This window comes from Oryza brachyantha, chromosome 10, assembly GCF_000231095.2.
Source record: "Oryza brachyantha chromosome 10, ObraRS2, whole genome shotgun sequence".
Taxonomy (NCBI): Eukaryota; Viridiplantae; Streptophyta; class Magnoliopsida; order Poales; family Poaceae; genus Oryza; species Oryza brachyantha.
Genome location: NC_023172.2, coordinates 15,390,581 through 15,406,458, shown reverse-complemented (window position 1 = coordinate 15,406,458; position 15,878 = coordinate 15,390,581). Strand labels below are relative to the sequence as shown.

Sequence of the window (15,878 nt, the reverse complement as noted above, 5' to 3'; positions counted from 1 at the left end):
GCAACCGCCTCTCAGAACACCGAGCAAGCACCACGCCACCCCCTCTAGTCTTCTTCGTCTCCGACGAGTCGACGATGCGAGAACGCCGAGAAGAACCCGCGACGATGGTGGAGGGGACGGGAGCGGGAGAGGCGGCTGCTTGACGGGGGCCGTACTCGGGGTAGGCGGTGACGGTGGCGACGCGGAGGAGATCAGGAGAAGGCGGCCGTCGGCTTTCATCACCGAGCTCCGACGAGTCGCCGAAGCGAGAACGCCGAGAAGAACCCGTGGAGGATGGACTCCACGGCGGTGGTGGAGGGGACGGGAGCTAGGGAGGCGGCTGCTTGCCGGGGGCCGTGCTCAGGGGAGGCGATGACGACGGTGACGCCGCAGAGGAGAAGGCGGCCATCGGCGAAGGTGGGGACGATGGCATCGCTGGAGGAGAGGCTGATGGTGACGAGGAAGAGGGCGGGCGTCAGCGAGGGCGGCCATGGCCGCTGCGGTGGAGAAGATGCTGGCCGGCGCCGCGGAGGTAGAGGCGGGCGTCGGCGAGGTCGGGTACAATGGGAACGGCCATGGCGATGCGGAGGTGGAGGCGGGCGTCGGCGAGGGCGGGGATGATGTGCATGGCGGTGGCTTGGCGGGGGAGGTCGCTGGGGCAGCGGCGGGGGAGGTCGCAATCGAAGAGGGCTGCGACGATGGACTGGGACTCGCGGATGCGGACGATGCGGGCAACGAGGCTCTTGCCGGCGTCGAGGAAGACAACAAACACATCAACGCCGACGTCGATTCTATTGAGTTTTTGCTAGTTACATCAAACATTTGACGGATGTCAAAATGAGTTTTTTGACACGAATAAAAAAATCGAATTTCATAGCTCACTTGAATAACGTGAGATGAATCTTTTGAGTCTAATTAATCTATCTTTAACATATGTGGGTTATTGTAGCACTTTATAGTTAATTATGGACTAATTATGCTCAAAAGATTCGTCTCACGATTTCTCCAATAACTATGCAATTAGTTTTTTTGTTTCATCCATATTTAATGCTCTATTTAGATGTCCAAAACATCGATATGATGTTTTTAGAAAAAAATTATGGAAATTAAACAGGGCCAAGTGGGTGTTTAGTTTGGAAAAAGAAAAATTGTTGGGTGTCACATCGAACGTTTAACGTTTAATCGGATGTCGGAACAAGTTTTTGGATACAAATAAAAAAATGAATTTCACAACTCGCCTGGAAACCATGAGACGAATCTTTTGAGCCTAATTAATCTGCCATTAGCACATTGGTCACCGTAGCACTTATGGCTAATCATGGACTAATTAGGTTCAAAAGATTTGTCTCACGATTTCTGCCATAACTGTGCAATTAGTTTTTTGTTTCATCTATTTTTTAATGCTCCATTGAAATATCACAAGATTCGATTTGATATTTTTAGGAAAAAAACAGGGCCTCAGAACATCAAGTGTGCATGGTTTCAAGAGGATGTGGAGGTTGATTTTCATAAGCTTTGTGCCCTGTACTCCGGCATGGGCAGTATGCCGTGCGCCTCATGCTATCTCCGTCTTCGCCGTGGGGTTCCCGAAAAGATCAAACATCTGGCTTTCAAAGTTAATGCATCAAAACACCATAATGAAGACGTACATGGTATCAACAAGAATTCGTGGGGTTCCCAAAAAGATCAAACATCCAGCTTTTAAAGTTAATGCATCGAAACACCATAATAAAGACGTACATGGTATCAACAAGAATAAGAAGAACCCCACTGTAGAACATGTGGAAGTTACTTTTTCAGCAATAGTTAACTCAAGTATCATGAGTTGAAGATGTCATCGTTGACCTGATATTATTTTTGAACATGAAATTTTATTTATCTTACTAGTTTTTTCCTTGTTGTGCACGATATGATAAGGAACAGTTTAATTAGTATTCTTGAATTTCCTATATCATCATAATTCTCTCCCGTATGAATATCTAACAGGAAAAAAGATTACAATTATGAAAAATGTTGTTCAACTTTAAGTCTATTCTTATGGTAAACATGACAATTAATTATATAATACTTTTCTAAAATTCTAAAGTAAATGCATGTTCCAAGTTCTTATTTCAATACAAATATTTATATTTTTGCTTACCAGTATTATTGACACAGTTTGAAGCATTAACGCATAATTTCATTAACTGAAGCAGCCATAATCTATGTACTTGGTTAATTTTGTTTTATATCATTTAATAGGTTCATGCTTATAGCTGAATTTATGCAATACTTTCTACATATCATCTTAAAAATCGATTTGCCAAGATGAAATTGGTAACAACTTTAAAGTATGATAACAGTAACTCTGACTATTTGTTAATTTATCAATTGAACGTACCGTTCTTATGTAAAAGCCAGTAAGATGTGTCCATATACTTTTATGTGTAAATATGTTTTTTTCTAAAAAATAATTATATACCTCTTGGATATGAGAATTATCATGTTAAGGTGTTTGATTTAAAGTAAACTTTGTTTCTGTTTAAGAACTCTAGACCATATATGCAATTGCCTTTCATATTCATATTTGAATGTCTTAAACAAATTTTATTTATAAAAGCATATTGTCTAATAGTTTGATTTTACTTTTTTTTACTATAATGACTAATGATTGATTAATTAACAAAATGCTATATCTGACATTCCTATTGTTATCGACTTAATCTTTTCTGTTTTCTAAACTTCACATTGAAATTTTTTGATAAAAGCATATTCTTTTAGTTGAATATGTTATGATAGATAAATTGCACAATGTCAAACATAAAATTTATTTCAATTAATTGATTTTCATTATCAAATGTCACCATTTATTAGTACAGATATATTGGATATATGACTTAATTAAATTAAAGTGTAACTAGATCTATTTTAAAATAAGTAATTTAACTAACATGAAATTAAATGATGTATGAATAAATATTATGATACAGTAGCGTTAGTACATGTATTTTGGTAGTGTAGAGTAGTATATCTTTCATCTCTTCGCATAACCTTGGATGTCTATTTATAGGTCACCATACCATATATTAGATAGCTAAGCTAGATTAATCTACAATTAGCTAGATTATTCTAGACCTTAACTTAAGACATGCAACATACATATGAATACTACATTGTGCTAGAGATTTATATACTTTGCTCCTACTTAAATATTATCGTACTTGTGAGAGAAATTTATACCAGTGGAATGAGTAGATAAACTCATTACTACATCACAGGCATAAAAATTTGTCCTAACCTAACCTGCGGGTACACCCGTTTACTTGCTAACAATAAAAACATACATGAGGGCTAAACCAAAAAGGACATAGGTCGGGCATGGCCTGCATTGAGGACGGCGGCGGTAGGCGACAACAGATGGGGATGCCAGCGTCGAGGATGACGACGGGAGCGATGGTGTCATGCATAGCGACGGGGAACGACATGACATTAGTATTTGAGAGGCTTAACCATGTATGAGGTTGCTAGAAGATTCAAGAAATGAATTAGCTTCTTAACCATACATGAGTTAGCTAGAAGATTGTTGACATAAAAAATGTGATCCGACGTGTCACACACGAAGATTTAGGAGTCATTTCTCAGAATGCTCCAGTGCAAGACCTAAATCTTAGAATACGCGGGCGTGCCAGTCAGTTTGATCCTGAACTGACAAGATGAAGAATAAAACAAGCGGACCGACTACCGAGCCGATAGGTGACTAAATATCCAGCCGATCGGATGTTGGTGTAGTAGCGTTTAGCCGATAGGATGAATGATCGGTTGTAAAAAGCTTGAATTGGTTAGAAACTTGAAATAAATATTAGACCAACGTAATCCACCAAGTTAATTATTAATCTTAGTCGATCGGACGAGCCCCTATAACCAGATCGAACCAAACATACATAGATCGGACTTAACCAAGACAATATGTAGTCAAACATGATATAATTATAGGAAACATGAAGATCGATAAGGCTAATAAATAAACCGATGAATTACTTAGAATAATTTTAAACAATGAATGCTTTGCTACGATCGGCTAAAACCCGATGCAACATAAATAATCGCCGATCTAACTAAATCATGTCGATTGGTATAAAAATAATACAGTAAGGCAATCGACTACTCTATTGATATAAATAAGATAAGCATGTAGATCGACAAAGATCATCAGCTATAGACGACTAACAAAGATCATCGACTATAAACGACCAAGATCTATAAAATATCTAGCCTAGATTGCTAAGAATAGCCATAGAAGATCAGACCCAACCAAGACAGTTCAAGACTACGCCTAGCAATGTCAGGCTAGGTACTAAACAGACCTAGATTGCTATCAAGCCAACGAGCCGATGACCGATAACTTATCGGCTGGTACTTCGATAAAATAATGAGCAAAATACATTGATCTGATATAAACCATATGATAAACGCAATCTACTGGATCCAACCGAACCAAAACAATATTAGATTGAATATGTTAAATAGCAAATATCAAACCAACGTAGATCACCCAAAGTGGTCGACTAGGTTAACTCAAGATACCGAAGAAACTTAAGCTAAAACTGATACAATAACTAGCAATCGCACAACTAGATTAGAAGATCGGACTGAACCAAGACAGTTCTAATATAGCCGATACGATTACCTTGGTTGACGGAACGTAGGACTTACCCCTCCACCGGAGATCGAGACGATGCAGCCCCACGCTAGGTGCCAAGTTCTGCCAGTGTTGAAAACTCGGTTAGGAGGATGGCGATGCGCCAAGAGTAGTTGATCTGTATTGATGTGTAAATGATTTACAATGACTCCGGGCATACATATTTATACCCTCGGGTGGATGTTAGTCCGTGTTGAACACGACATACGACTCCTAATAGATAAAAAAACAAACTTCTATGTAGACTCTATCTCTAACACTGTTGACGTCAAAATGTAAACGTTGACGTGTCACACACGAAGGCATGGGAGTGCAGGACCTAAATTCTTAGAATGATGCGCGTGCGCGCCAGTCAGTTTGATCCTGCAACTGACAAGATAAGCAATAAAATAAGCCGACCGGCTATCGAGCCGACATGTGAATAAATATCTAGCCGATCGGATGTTGATGCTGCAATGGTTAGCCGATAGACTGAGCAATCGGCTGAAAAAGCTTGGATCGGCTAGAAACTTGTAGAAATAAGATTGAAATAAATATTAGACCAACATAACCCGCCAAGTCACTTATTAATCTTAGTCGATCAGACAAGCCCCTATAACCAGATCGAACTAGACGTACAGATATTGAACTTAACCAAGACAGTATGCCGCCGAGCACGATATGATTATAGAAAACATGAAGATCGATAAGGCTAATAAATAAACCAACGAATTACTTGGAATAAACAATAAATCATATATTACAATCAACTAAAACCAATTTGCATGTAATTCTCATAAGCCGATGCAGCATAAATAACCGCCGATCAAACTAAATCAAGCCGATTGGTATATAAATAATGCAGCAAAGCAATCAGCTACTCTATTGATGTAAATATGATAAGCATATAGATCGACCAAAATCATCGGCTATAAACGGTGGACAAACAACCAAAATCTATAAAATACCTACCCCAAATTGGTAAGAATAATCATAGAAGATCGGACCCAACCGAGACAGTTCAAGATTAAACCTAGCAACGTCATAATAGATACTAAACAGATCTAGATTGCTATCAAGTCGATGAGCCGATGACTGGTAACTTATCGGCTGGTACTCCGATAAAACAATGAGTAAAATACATCAATCTGATATAAACCATCTGACAAACGTAATCTACTAGATCAGATCTAACCGAGACAGTATTAGATTGAATATGTCAAATAGCGAATCAAACCAACATAGATCGCCCAAAGTGGTCGACCAGATCAACTCAAAACACGAAAGTGATCTAAGTTGAAACTGATACGATAATTAGCAATCACACAACTAGATTAGAAGATCAGACCGAACTGAGACAGTTCTAATCTAGCCGAGCGATTACCATGGCCCAGCGGAATGATGGACTTACCCCTCCGCCGGAGATCGAAGCGATGCAGCCCTGCGTCAGGTGCCAAGTTTCACCGAAGTTGAAACCTCTGAAGAGGGTGGCGATGCGCCGAAAGAAGTTGATCTAATTGATGTGTAGATGATTTATAATGACCCGGGGCACACATATTTATATCCTCGGGTGGATACTAGTCCATGTCAGACACAACACACGACTTCTAATAGATAAAAAGAAATAACAAACTCTATCTCTAATTTCTATTGAATACGACACGGATTCTAATAGATAAAAGAAAATAGACAAGTTCCAATTGGACTCTAATCTCTTAGAGATAAAATCTTAACTAACTCTAAGTACTAGATAAAATTATGCCGCCAAACCTTGGTCTTCACGATTCCCTATTGAATTCGAACTCTTCCGGATAAAATATCTATCGACAATTGCACCTTTCCTTGTCCAAATCTAATACGGAAATTTACCAAATTTTGGTGTTAACAAACACACAAGTCCTAATCGGACTCTAACTCTCTTAGAGATAAAGGAAAAATCTAAACTAACTGTAATTAACAGATAAAATTAAATTACACGGACTCTGATTATTTCCGTATCTATCTGTAACATTCTAGGCCTAATCGGACTCTATTTCTTATCCGATTCAGACTTCATCTATTAAATCCGAGTTGTATTCCATCTGGTCTTCTATCCAATTGACCTGTTTCCTGTCTGATTCGGTCTTTATTCACAATTTAATTTCCAACGGCAATTATTCAAATTCTGGCGTTACCAAAGATTCAAAGAAAATAAATTAGCTTGAACATACCAACAACGATGAGCTTAATGATCACGAGTGGAGGTGTCATCCTTGATGTTATGATACGATTTAATCTGGTATTGTTTTTTCACACAAAATTTTGTTTATATTCCACACCAACACGTTGACACCGTCGATCTCCACGGAATGGTATATGGATACCGCCACCCTGAAGATGATTCTTTGGTATGTTTAGGGCACCCTGGAATTTGGCCTCCATTTTTAGCGCTCACCATCACGACCTGATTGCCTATTCCGATGCTAACTAGGCGGGCTGTCCTGACACCCGTAAGTCAACTTCAGGCTATGCTGTTTTTCTAGGGGACTTTCTAATTTCGTGGTAGTCTAAGCGTCAGAACACGGTGTCTCGTTCAAGTGCTGAGGCTGAATACCGAACGATCGCAAATGTTGTCATATAAACCTGTTGGCTTTGTCAACTACTGCAGGAGTTGCATTCTTCCGGTCATCCCGCGCCACTCTAGTCTATTATGATAATGTCAGCGCAATGTATCTCTCGACAAATCATGCACAATATCAACGCACGAAACACGTTAAGATTGATCTTCACTTTATTCGTGAGAAAGTGTCCTGTTGGTGCCGTTCGAGTTCTTCAAGTACCAACTAGTTTTTAGTATGCCGATATCTTCACCGAGGGACTGCCGACTTCGCTTTTTGCTGATTTTCGCTCCAGCCTGAACATTCGTCGAACCGATGATCGGTCTGCGGGGCGTGTTAGCAATAAATATTATCATGTATATGTTAGTATCCTGATTGTGCTTATCCTATCCTAACGTCCCGATATTTGCTGGGAAATGGTTATGATATGGGTTGAGTGTGTGTGTATATATATATATATACCCCCACACACACATGTTCTGTATGCTATCAGTATGCTATCAATACACCGCGTGAGTAATTCCGCCATCACCAGTGGCATCGATCGGATGAATTGGGGAATTCTTTTATCTCTCCCTCTTTGTCTTCGTCTTGGTCCTTCTCTGTGACGCCATCACCCATCGACCTACTATTTTTTAAAAGAGTAAACATAGTATGAGACCATCTCTAAATTTGAAGACAAGTTTATTTTTGTCCCTAACCACAATATTAGAAATGTGTACTCTTAAACTTATAAAATCTGTTTAAAAAAATCTCTCAGCATTATTAACTTTTTTAACTAGTTTTATGGATGTGACGTCTAGTGGATCTCACATGTCAGATTTTTTTATTTTTTCTCTCTCCTTCTCTCCATTCCTCTTCTCTTTCTCCCTTTCTCTCCTCTCTCTCTTCTTCCTAAGTTCCCTCCTCCGCCGGCGGGGGCAAGGGGGCAAGGCATCGCGCGGCGGCGTTGACTCTGGCGATACCAAGCACCAGCCCACGGCAGTGGCGCATTCCGCGGCAGAGCGGCTGGACGGAGCCGAGCCACCCGGCGGGAGGCGTGGAGGAGGACGAGGCGTGGCGGGACAGAAGGTGGGTGCGGCGGAGGAGGCCGAGGAAGAGCGGCATGACGGTGTCTGCCACCTCCTCGGCGCAGTTGGCGTCAACGTGGACCAGGCGGAGCCCGAGCTCCGCGGCCACGGCGGCGTCCGCGGCGCGGTCGGGCGACCCGAGGCAGAGCACCAGCTGCCAGTATCCCACCGATCGTCGCGGCCTCCCAGCGGCTTATCGACGGCGGCCCGAAGATCCTGACGTAGCAGGCGCAGGGCAACAGCATGCACGCGCCCACGCTGAGCAGCGACCCCACCAGCGCCACGGCTTCGATCACAGAGATGCATCCATATAGTACATCGTCGTTCATCCAGTCGGCGGCGCCGCCGGCCGCTGCCGACGGTGGCGGGATATTTCCGGGGGCGATCGGGCTGTCTGGTTTTGCTTGCATCGTGATTATATATACACATAAAATACCATGCATATAGCTGGGTATAGCTGGTGATCTAGCTAGCTCTAGATATATAATGAAACAAGTCGAGAAACCCCTGGAATTGATGCATGCATGATTGCATTGTGCGTAATGAGTATTCAAATATATGTGTTATATACTATAGCTTGATGTATCCGTCGCGGAGACGTACGCGAGCACACCGATGCTGCTCAGCCACGACGTGAGCGCGACCACGAGCGCGAACTGCACGACGAGCAGCTGCTTTCCGGCGAGAGACACCGGCCGCAGGCTGACGCTGCTCCCGGGGAAGAGCTTTTCGAGGTTGTCGCCGTCGAGGATGAGGAAGCCGACGGCGACAAGGTATAGCTCGGCGTACATGAAAGCAGACACGAGGAGACGGCCGGCGCGGCTGAAGGCGCGCTCGCCGATGTCCGGGTACTCTAGGAAGTTGAGCGTTACTGCGTCACCACCAGCGGCTCGCTGTCGGCCGTCGCCCGCCACCGCCGTGCGGCCGAAGCTCACGCCGGCTGCCGCCCTCCCACGCCGGCCACCGTCGGGCGCACTCTGGAGGAGGGAAGTTAGGAAGAAAAGAGCGGAGAGAGAAGAGGAAGGGAGAGAAGATGAGAGAAAAAATAAAAATATCTCATACGTGGGATCTATCCAACGTCATGTCATTAAAATCGATAAGAAAAAAAATAGATAGGATCCACCAGACGTCATGTCATTAAAACCGATAAAAAAACAAAAATCAATACTACGAAGGGAGCTTTTTTGAATAAATTTTATTAATTTAGGGTACATCTGGTATTACAATTAACGGACGACAAATAAACTTGGGTAATTTGAAGACCTCTTGTGATTTTTTTCCGTTCAGCGTATTGCCGACTCGGACACTGAACAGCCTATCGTACGTGAGGCCCATGTTGGTTGGGCTAATGGTGTTTGAATTGAATGCGGCCCAATAATTGGGCTGTGAACTTTCTAGCGGCCCATCTTAGTTTTGGTCATTAACGTGATTTCGGCCTACGTACGTTTGGCCAATATAGTTGGGCCTGGACGTGATTTTTAGATTTCGTGCGGCCCAATAATGGGCTTGGGACTCAAGAGCGTTCAGAGGGGACAGCATCGCTCGTACTGGGCCGTTTTTTTTTTTCACTCGGCAGGTGATGTTTAGGCCCTTGGTAAGCTAACTTAACACTGTAGACGATGTAAGCAATCATAATTTTTAGTCCTTAATTAATTACTATCCTCGGTTTCAAATACTTGTCACTTTGACCTTTAATAACTTCTATCTGTTTAGTTTATAATTAGTGGAAACTATATATTTATATCGATGCACACTTCACATTGCTAATATAGCTAACTTTTAAGTGTATATTAATTTTTTTTGCAAAAAATATGATTGGTTACAATTACAAAGTGAACATTATCCGGCGATAAGTATTTAAAACCCGAGGGAGTACTGTTCTCCATCGTCTAATTAATCGGCTCACGGAAGACTATTATATACTGTATAGATGCAAAAATGAGATTTATGCAGGCAGATATCATGCCATCCTGGTACATGGTACAGTTTAATTGGCATTGCTCATCGAAGATATGGCCAAAGATGCCGCTATGCTTGGTAGCTACCGCGAGTACCAGCACGCATGATGAGCAAAAACGCAGCAGCAGACAGCTGTCCTAGCGCGTAAGCATGGTACAATTGGTACACAGATAGTAGATCAATCAGGCTGCTGCGTCTGCGCGCGTAGGCACCGAAATCCTGTGTGCAAATCAGTCCTGCGTGCCGTGCCGATCGTCTGATGCCATCGCCGTCAGATCGTTGCCTTGTCAACTCTCCGGTCAGAGTGATAAATATTACTAGCTCCATGATTCTTAATATAAATCTAGATAAATGATGGTACATATTATTACCAGAATCTCTTATATTAACATCTTCGTGTTTTTACCTATGCTTATGCTTATGCTTATAAGTCAAATTTTGAATTTCTAACTTTAAACCTGTTTTTTCACCCTAATTTATTTTTCAGCCTTTAGAGTCGCTATGAACATATATATGAAAGTTCTATTAATAAATTATTTTTTATTTACAAATATACCGTTTGATTTTTTGCTGAAAATGTGGCCTAAATCGACGGAGTATGATGTTTTGGAGCATTTTCTAAAATTTGAGTGGAGAAAAACGTGGCAGGATAAACATCGCCATCGAGCTCGAATGTTGTATGGGGGTGTATGCATGCATGTACAGATCTACAATATACTGTACTAGTATGCCATTGAAAGGGAAAATGGGAAGCACGGTGCTGTGTACTCCGGCTAATTGATTTGCTGGATCCTCTGCCAAGCATAAACCCCACGATAGAGTATGGTATGGCCACAGTGATAAGAGCTAGCTGAGCATGCAGAACAAGACACGGAAACGAGATATGATGAGGTGTACGTACGTGTCCGGCAGCTGGCTTCAACGGACTGTTGCAGCATGCTCTGCTGCTAGCTCCCAGCCTCCCAGCACCAGCAACGCCGGGGACGCCATACGCGTGCATGCATCCTGCGCCATGGCGGCCCCAGCCATTGGACCATCCATGTACTTCTTCGTTTTCAAAATATAGATATTTCCATATTTTTTTAAAGCAGATATAGATATCCCTATGACTAGATATATTTTAAGAAGCGTATAAAAATTCTAGTATTTTGGAGCGGGATAGTATTAGTTTTTTTATCGACTTGCATGTACACGCTAGCGGCCACGTGGGAGCTAGCTAGACGAAAGCGTGGGTGCGGCTCGCTCACTCGCTCACTGCTATATTGTGTGTGGTGGACACGAAACATATCGTGTATGGAAATGGATTACTTGATTTTATGTCATCTAATTCTATATGACTGACACATAGAACACATATCGAATAAATTCATGTGTTAGTGACCAGTATTACAGGGCAGTAAGTTGAGTCGCACGTATGTATTGGCCTTGGGCGGGAGCAACCTCGGTGGTCAATAAGCCAGCCGGGCACATGTACATGCGCGCCCACCGCCCCGCCGTTCAACTCGTATGCATTTCTCCATCTGCGACAAGTCGCCGTCGCTGCTGTTTCGGCACGAGTCGCCGTGCGCACACGCCGCCCGTTTTTCTTCCCTCTCGGCGCGTTCACCGCACCAGGGCCGACACGGCGGCCCTACGCACGCTACCTCCGATCGATCGGCGATTGTTCTCTCGATCTCGGTTGATCCCATTATATTTCCCGTGGAAATGCAGGGCGATCGAGTGACGGGTAAGTACAGTACTCCACTCTTGCTGAGACACACGCATGCTTCCATTGCAAAGTCCAATCTACACCTCGATCTTGATATATATATAGTCGATTAATCATAATTATTACTTTTTGGAGTTTTGGGTTATTAGGCATATAAAAAAATGACATATCTAAATTTGTTGCAGTGGCAAAAGCTTTGGTACTATCACACATAGGTAACTAATTTTGGATTGAAAAATAAACAAATTGTCAAAGTTTTTGTATTGTTGACTTTGAAAGTCTAAAGCAGCACTTGTGTGTGACCGGAGGAAGCAATTAACCGACTAGCTAGCAGAGGTAAGTAGTAGTCCACGAAGCAGAAAAGCAGAGCAGTGCCAATGTGCCATAGGCTGCTCACAAAAGAGAATACCAACAAAAACAATAACAACATGCATCTGGAATCCAATGAAGGGAAAAATCCAATGCAATTATGCATACAGATGGGGTTCACTTGCCACATACATCCAAGGGAGCAAGCCCAGCATGGCTGCAAGCAAGCACATTTTTCTCCTTGCAGAGACAGCAGGGCCTTCCAAAAGCCAGACCATTGGGTCCATCCAGCCAACATCTCTCACAGCTCCACTGGCCAAATCCATGTGCTCCAATCCCAATGCCATGCTCTCACACATACTGCTGCTGCCATATGCTGATATGCCTTGCCTTGATCTTGATCTCCACTTGCATGGGCTTGCCATTTTCACATCTCAGCCTGTGTCCACAACCTGCACTGGTCTCAGCTGTCTGTTGCATTTTGCAGGGCAGAGATAACATAAAAAGAGCCAGCCAGCCAGCCATTCACAGCAGGGGCACAACAATGTGGGCAGCAGCAACATGGAAAGCCAGATGGGCTGTAAAAATGTGATGCTGCAACACATGAGAGGGGTGTGTATATGTGTGTGGACTGGTGTGACATGCCTTTATAATTGGAGGTGTGTCACTAGCAAGACACCCCCCTCATTGTGTCCTTGGCTGGCTGCCTCCATGCATATATTTCTCCCTCCATGGCCCACCCGTCAGTGACTGGGCAGTCCCTCCTTTCTGCATGCATGGCCCCATCCCATCACCTTCTACATTAATGTGAGGTCAAATGGATGTGGATGCTGATATACGTCCCATGTTACTTGTAGATCAAAGTGGAACACAGGTGTTACACGCGTTTTCCTTTCTTGCAAAAACCCCTTGGAATTTCTCTTTTACAATCGATACCGTTTTGAAATAAGTTTATTTTTCTGTTTCTTAATAGTCTTATTTAAATTTTTTTACTATTAATATTTTTATTCTTTGAATAGTACTTTATGTGTGACTAATTTTTTTTAAAAAATTTTTACATATTTTTCAAATAAGACGAGTGGTCAAACGTTGAAGCACATAAATCGAAAAATGAAGTTATTATGAGACGGAGGTGGTATATTTTAAGACCATACCAATTTCCGCTTAAAATTACCGTAATCTAGATTATTGAACCAGTAAGTTAAACTATTGTAGACTAAAATTGATAATGAATAACAATATAGGTAATTACTTTAAATTAATTAATAATATTGGTTCTATAGTCACACAATAATATAGAAAAAATACTTCGATAAGCTTATCATATTATAGTAATCTGAGCTCTACACCATCATAAACTATCATAATAATCTAATTATTTGTTCTATATTATTTCTATAATTTAAATTAAAATAATTTTCCATCAACCCCAGCTTTATAGGACAAACAAACGAGTTTTGTACGTACCAGTACTAACACGATGTCCCAGCCTCAACTACTAAAACTGGACCAACGAAAGCCTATCATGGATACAACAAATAAACCATCCTTTGTCACAGTTTCTATTTTTTTTCTAAAACATGTACCTGCAACAGCAAGAGCCGAAGAAAAAAAAAGAAAAACCATATCGAATAAACACGACGACACTGTGGGGACAACACATGGGGACACCAAGCATATATAGGACGCTGCTGTTAATTAACTTTCTGTATACTCTCTCCTTGCGTTTGGTTTTTGGCACTCGCAATAAAACCCCCTCACTACGCACACAAACGCAGCAGGGAGGAGCGCGCAAGCAACCTGTTCGACCTCGTGCTCACACTGCAGCTCAACTCAGCGCAGCTCGCCATGGGCATGGCTCAGGAGCACCAAGAAAGCTCGTCGTCGTCCTCGTCCTCGTCCTCGGCTACCTCCACTTCGTCCTGCAACTCCGCAGTGACGGACGCGTCGTCGTCGCCGGCGATGAGAGCCAATGCCGTGGTCGGCGGGAAGAGGAAGCAGGAGGTGGTAGGAGAGGTGCTACTTGAGGCTGGCGGCGCAGAAGAGGAGGAGGTGGAGGAAGGGAGGAAGACGACGGCGGCAACGAAGAAGAGGAAGCGGAGCAGCGACGGGAAGCACCCGGTGTTCCGCGGCGTGCGGATGCGGGCGTGGGGGAAGTGGGTGTCGGAGATCCGCGAGCCGCGCAAGAAGTCGCGCATCTGGCTGGGGACCTTCCCCACCGCCGAGATGGCCGCGCGCGCCCACGACGTCGCCGCGATCGCCATCAAGGGACGCGCCGCGCACCTCAACTTCCCCGACCTCGCCGGCGTCCTGCCCCGGGCCGCCTCCGCGGCGCCCAAGGACGTCCAGGCCGCCGCCGCATTGGCCGCCGCGTTCAGCACGTCGCCGGAGGAATCCGACGCCGCGCCATGCGTTGTCCACGCAGACGTCGACGACGAGCAGCGGCCGGTCACCACCAAGAACGACTCCTCCGCCACCGCGCCGGAGTCCGCCACGCCGTCGACCAGCAGTGAGACGGCGGTGGAGGCGGAGGAGCAGCAGCTGTTCGACCTGCCGGACTTGCTGTTCGACATCCAGGAAATGCCGTTCGGGTTCGCGACCATGTGGGCGCCGCTCCCCGACGTCGACGAGGTCAATGCGGAGCTCCGGCTCGAGGAGCCATTGCTTTGGGACTTGGGAGTAGCAGATGCTTAATCACAAGGACTAAACAGCAATATACTACTAGGATTAATTACCAGTTTTAATTTCTTATTTTTTTCCTTTTTATTTTCTTTTGTAGTTTATTACCTTTGGAAAAGCAGTATTTCTTCCTTCTACTTTCTTCCTTTTTTTCTATTTGCTTAATAAGGGGGTAATATCTAATATATACAAATAGTCAAATACTACTGAGGAAAAAAAATGCTATATACATATAGTGTAATGGTATCTGCAGTAACATTATTATTGTTATTGCTACATAGTTGTGTGTGAACTGTGCAAGTAGTTGACCTTGCTAGAATTTAGGTGATGTATACTGTGTACTCCATGTTCTGTATTGAGTTCCCCAGAAAAAGAATTCATCAGTGTGTAATGCAATGGAAATTGAGCTGAAACAAACAAGTTTCCCAGGAACCTGGTCCAGCTATAGGATGTTACTGGCTCACTGCAGCTGACTTTGGTAATATTAAAACTCCATTCCCTTGCTCTGCTAATTTGTTTACTAGTACTACTGTTTAACCAACCTTTTGTTTAGCACTAGCAATTAGTAGCAAATACAGTTAAACTAATTGGTTGATGATTTTGCTTGGCTGGTCTTGGTCTCCTCCATGATCAAGTGGAGACAAAAGGTAGCATTCCTCATGTGGCTGCAGGCCTGCAGCATCTCATCTCATCTCATCTTCTTCTCATCTCCCCTGCTTTCTCCTTTGGCTATCTTTCTTTTCTTTTTTCATGATCCTTTTTTTGCAAGCTGCTTTTTGGAAATATATTTCTCTCTTCTTCTTCTTCACAATCCTCTTCTTCGTTTGGCTAGTACAGTAAGCAATTTTTTAGATAACCCTGGGTTCCTACATCAAAGATGGAGGAAACAAGTTTTTGTTACACTACAGTGAGCACAGTTA

The 15,878-nt window shown here is 43.2% G+C and overlaps 1 protein-coding gene across 1 annotated transcript; it reads left to right on the top strand.

Moving 5' to 3' along the window:
* Window positions 1–14,013: 14,013 nt before the first annotated feature.
* On the top strand, window positions 14,014–15,471 carry LOC102710908 (ethylene-responsive transcription factor ERF038-like). The gene has a single exon (XM_040528307.1). It carries the CDS (start codon window positions 14,128–14,130, stop codon window positions 14,971–14,973), a length of 846 nt encoding a protein of 281 aa, XP_040384241.1. The 5' UTR covers window positions 14,014–14,127; the 3' UTR covers window positions 14,974–15,471.
* Window positions 15,472–15,878: the final 407 nt, after the last annotated feature.

Coding starts and splice junctions, on each gene's coding strand:
- LOC102710908 (XM_040528307.1), top strand. CDS start 14,128: ATGGGCATGGCTCAGGAGCACCAAGAAAGCTCGTCGTCGTCCTCGTCC.